This window comes from Trypanosoma conorhini (genome assembly GCF_003719485.1).
Source record: "Trypanosoma conorhini strain 025E chromosome Unknown Tco_14.4_contig_00923, whole genome shotgun sequence".
Lineage (NCBI taxonomy): Eukaryota > Euglenozoa > Kinetoplastea > Trypanosomatida > Trypanosomatidae > Trypanosoma > Trypanosoma conorhini.
In genome coordinates, this window is record NW_021705021.1 from 1 (window position 1) to 2,738 (window position 2,738).

Consider the following 2,738-nt stretch of genomic DNA (forward strand, 5'->3'; position numbering starts at 1 on the left):
AAAACAGTTTGCATGGAACAGAGTGACGCACTCAAATGGCGCTTTCCACGCCCGTCTGATTTAGATGTTTCGAGATATAATGTAGTGGAGGTACGAAGTGGGAGGGAACATATTATGATTTATGCAAAGCTGCTAATCTTATACGATGGGAGGGGAGGTGTAATGGCGTCAAGTTAACTAATGGAGTGGTCCCTGCGCGGCATGAGCCGTAGGGCCCCCAGTGCACGGCCTCTCTTCTCAAGGCACCGAATTCGGACGGGCTGCCGTCACAAAACTCTGTCGCGGAGAAGATGTCTGGCGTGATACCGTGCCAACGCGTACGGGCTGCCGCGGAGGGTCCCCAGGAAGTACGCCATGGTCGACGCTTGTCTTTAAACCATATTACCGACGACGACCATGCAGTGGTGGTAATCACGGTTGCCCGTGGTGACCTTCATGTTGCGCGGGCCTACACAGAAAGTATCTGCGTCCCTCTGACGGTGTATCGTTGGCGTCAGCCATCAACAATTCCGCATCGCGCGGCGAAGTCGCAGCAGAGCTGTCCTCCCCTCTATCCGACGCAACGGGCAACGACGCTGAACGCATAGCCTGCTGCAAACGCCGAACTTCGGCGCGTAACGCCGCAACAGTGGCCTCTTGTGCCTGCCGCTCCGATAGTCGCGCCTGCTCCACCTCCCTGAGATGTCGCAAGTGCCGCTCAGATGCGCGTTGTTGGATAAGCACGAGAAATTCATCATCCTCGTCTTGCCGTAAGCCACAACGTCCTCTCCACTCCTGCATGAGAGTCAACAACAAGGCACGCGACAACCCCTCGTCATGAATGACAACGGCTCTTTCATCAATCAACGCGCTCTTCATCAATTCCTGCTCCGTCAATTTGTGACGGTTGCTATAATACACAAGATAGCCATCAAGAGACTCCTTAACCAGCTGGAGTCGATCCTCATTTTCCCGTCGTTGTACCTCAAGAATAGCAAATGCCATGGCCTCTGCGGAAAGAACTGCCTCAAATTCCATAGACTGTGTAGATATAACATTGCTTTGCTCCTGCATAAATATTGTCTTTTGCATTCTCGCGTGATCTAGCAGTAAATATTTCCACGCCAAATCCTCGTCCGTTTGGCACCCCGTACGACCGCAGGATTCCCTCCATTGTAGACGTAACAACTCAAAATGTTCCGCTTCCAGGGACTGAATCAAACTTCTATCAGCTGCCTCCTTTTCTGAGGTATTACGGAGATGCAACTGAAACAAACACCATCGTAGTTGTAATTTGTACTCCCGCCACAGTCTTCGACGCCCGAGTTGCTCCTGCGGTTCAACAACTTGCTCTCGAACACTTCTCTCATCAGAAAACAACACCCGCCGTTGATTTTCTCGCTCCTGTCGTTCCGCCTCCTCCAATTCCCGCTCCCGCATGCGTGCTTCCCGCATGCGTTGTCTAATCAATCGTTCCAGATACTTTTCTTGCTCCGTCCGCCGCACTTCGGCTTGTCGCTCCTTCTCGCGACGCATACGCTCAGCTCGCTCAGCATCCGCGTCAAACAACTGACGTGGCGGGCGCGGTGACTGGAGGGGGCGCAGCACGTCCGGAAAGCCTCCAGGCGGATGAGTGTCACGGGCAGAAAAGACCCTGGGGGTCTCTCTGTTTGCCCCTCCCTGCGGCAAGTTTTCCATGGGGACGCGGGCGTAAGGCGACGCTCGTCGACAGCCGGCGGATGCACATGTCCGACGGTTTTCATTCCCTGCCCGGGGCAGTCGCGAACGCTGTTGCGTCTCTTCACGCCTTTCCCGTTCGCGACGCAAAGCCTCTAAGTCTCGCGCAATTTGTTCTCGTCGTTCTTGCGCCAGCCGTTTGCGCAGCTCCGCCCTATGTTCCTTCTCCCGCTTTTTAAAGAACTCCTGCTGCTCCTTTGTGTACTGCGAGGCGCGGTCCTCCCGTGGGGAGGCGGCGGAAGAGGAGCGGCGATGATACTTTCCCGCCCTTCGTGTCGCGTACGAATTCAGCTCCTCGTAGATGTTACTCGTTGCGTTTCCAGTCGGCATGTAAGGGTTATACCCAACATCGGCGGGGCCTCCAGCCCTTGGTGTGCGCATTCCCGGGGTGAAGGAGTTGGCGCCCAGTGGCTGATACATGCGCAGGGCGCAGTCATATTTTTGCTTGCGTTCCGCACTTGAGAGTATTTCATATGCCACACGAACGTCACGAAATTTCTCCGCCGCTGACGGGTCCGCGAGATTTTTGTCCGGGTGGTACTTGAGGGCCAACGACTTGTACGCCTGCCGCACCTCCTCAACGCTGCTGAAGTCTGGAAGCAGCAGCGTTTGGTAGAGACGCCGCGACTTTTCAAGCTCCCCAGCCATTTCTTCTCGAATGCGCCGTTTTTTTTTTCTCTTCTTCTTTGGAGTTTCCGCCCCTTCACACCCCGCGTTTTTTTTTTGTTCACTCTTCCTTCTTTTTTGTCCCCCCTTTTTGGATGACTTTACCTCCGTTTTCTGGCCCAGCCCCCTGTTTTCCTTTATTCGTGGTGGGGCGCAGCAGCGGTGGGCGTCACTCGTGGGGAGCTTGCAACCTCACAGGCGCGAAGCGAGGGGCGGAGGAGAAGAGGGAGAAGAAGGAACAAAGGAAATGAAATGGCACACACACAGCGCAGCCGCTCGCACTCCCGCTCGTCCGCAGACACACACACACGCACACACACAAACACGCCGTTTCTTGACCCCCGGCGAGGGGCGGC

The 2,738-nt window shown here is 55.3% G+C and overlaps 1 protein-coding gene across 1 annotated transcript, besides 1 other annotated feature; it reads right to left on the reverse strand.

Annotated features, from left to right (window-relative positions):
- Positions 1-411: 411 nt before the first annotated feature.
- Tco025E_08946 (putative chaperone DNAJ protein) lies at positions 412-2,364 on the reverse strand (the record flags this gene model as incomplete). Its single annotated transcript, XM_029375777.1, has 1 exon — positions 412-2,364. The coding sequence occupies one exon, from the start codon at positions 2,362-2,364 to the stop codon at positions 412-414; it is 1,953 nt and encodes a 650-aa protein (XP_029224092.1).
- Positions 2,365-2,638: 274 nt separating this feature from the next.
- Positions 2,639-2,708: a microsatellite.
- Positions 2,709-2,738: the final 30 nt, after the last annotated feature.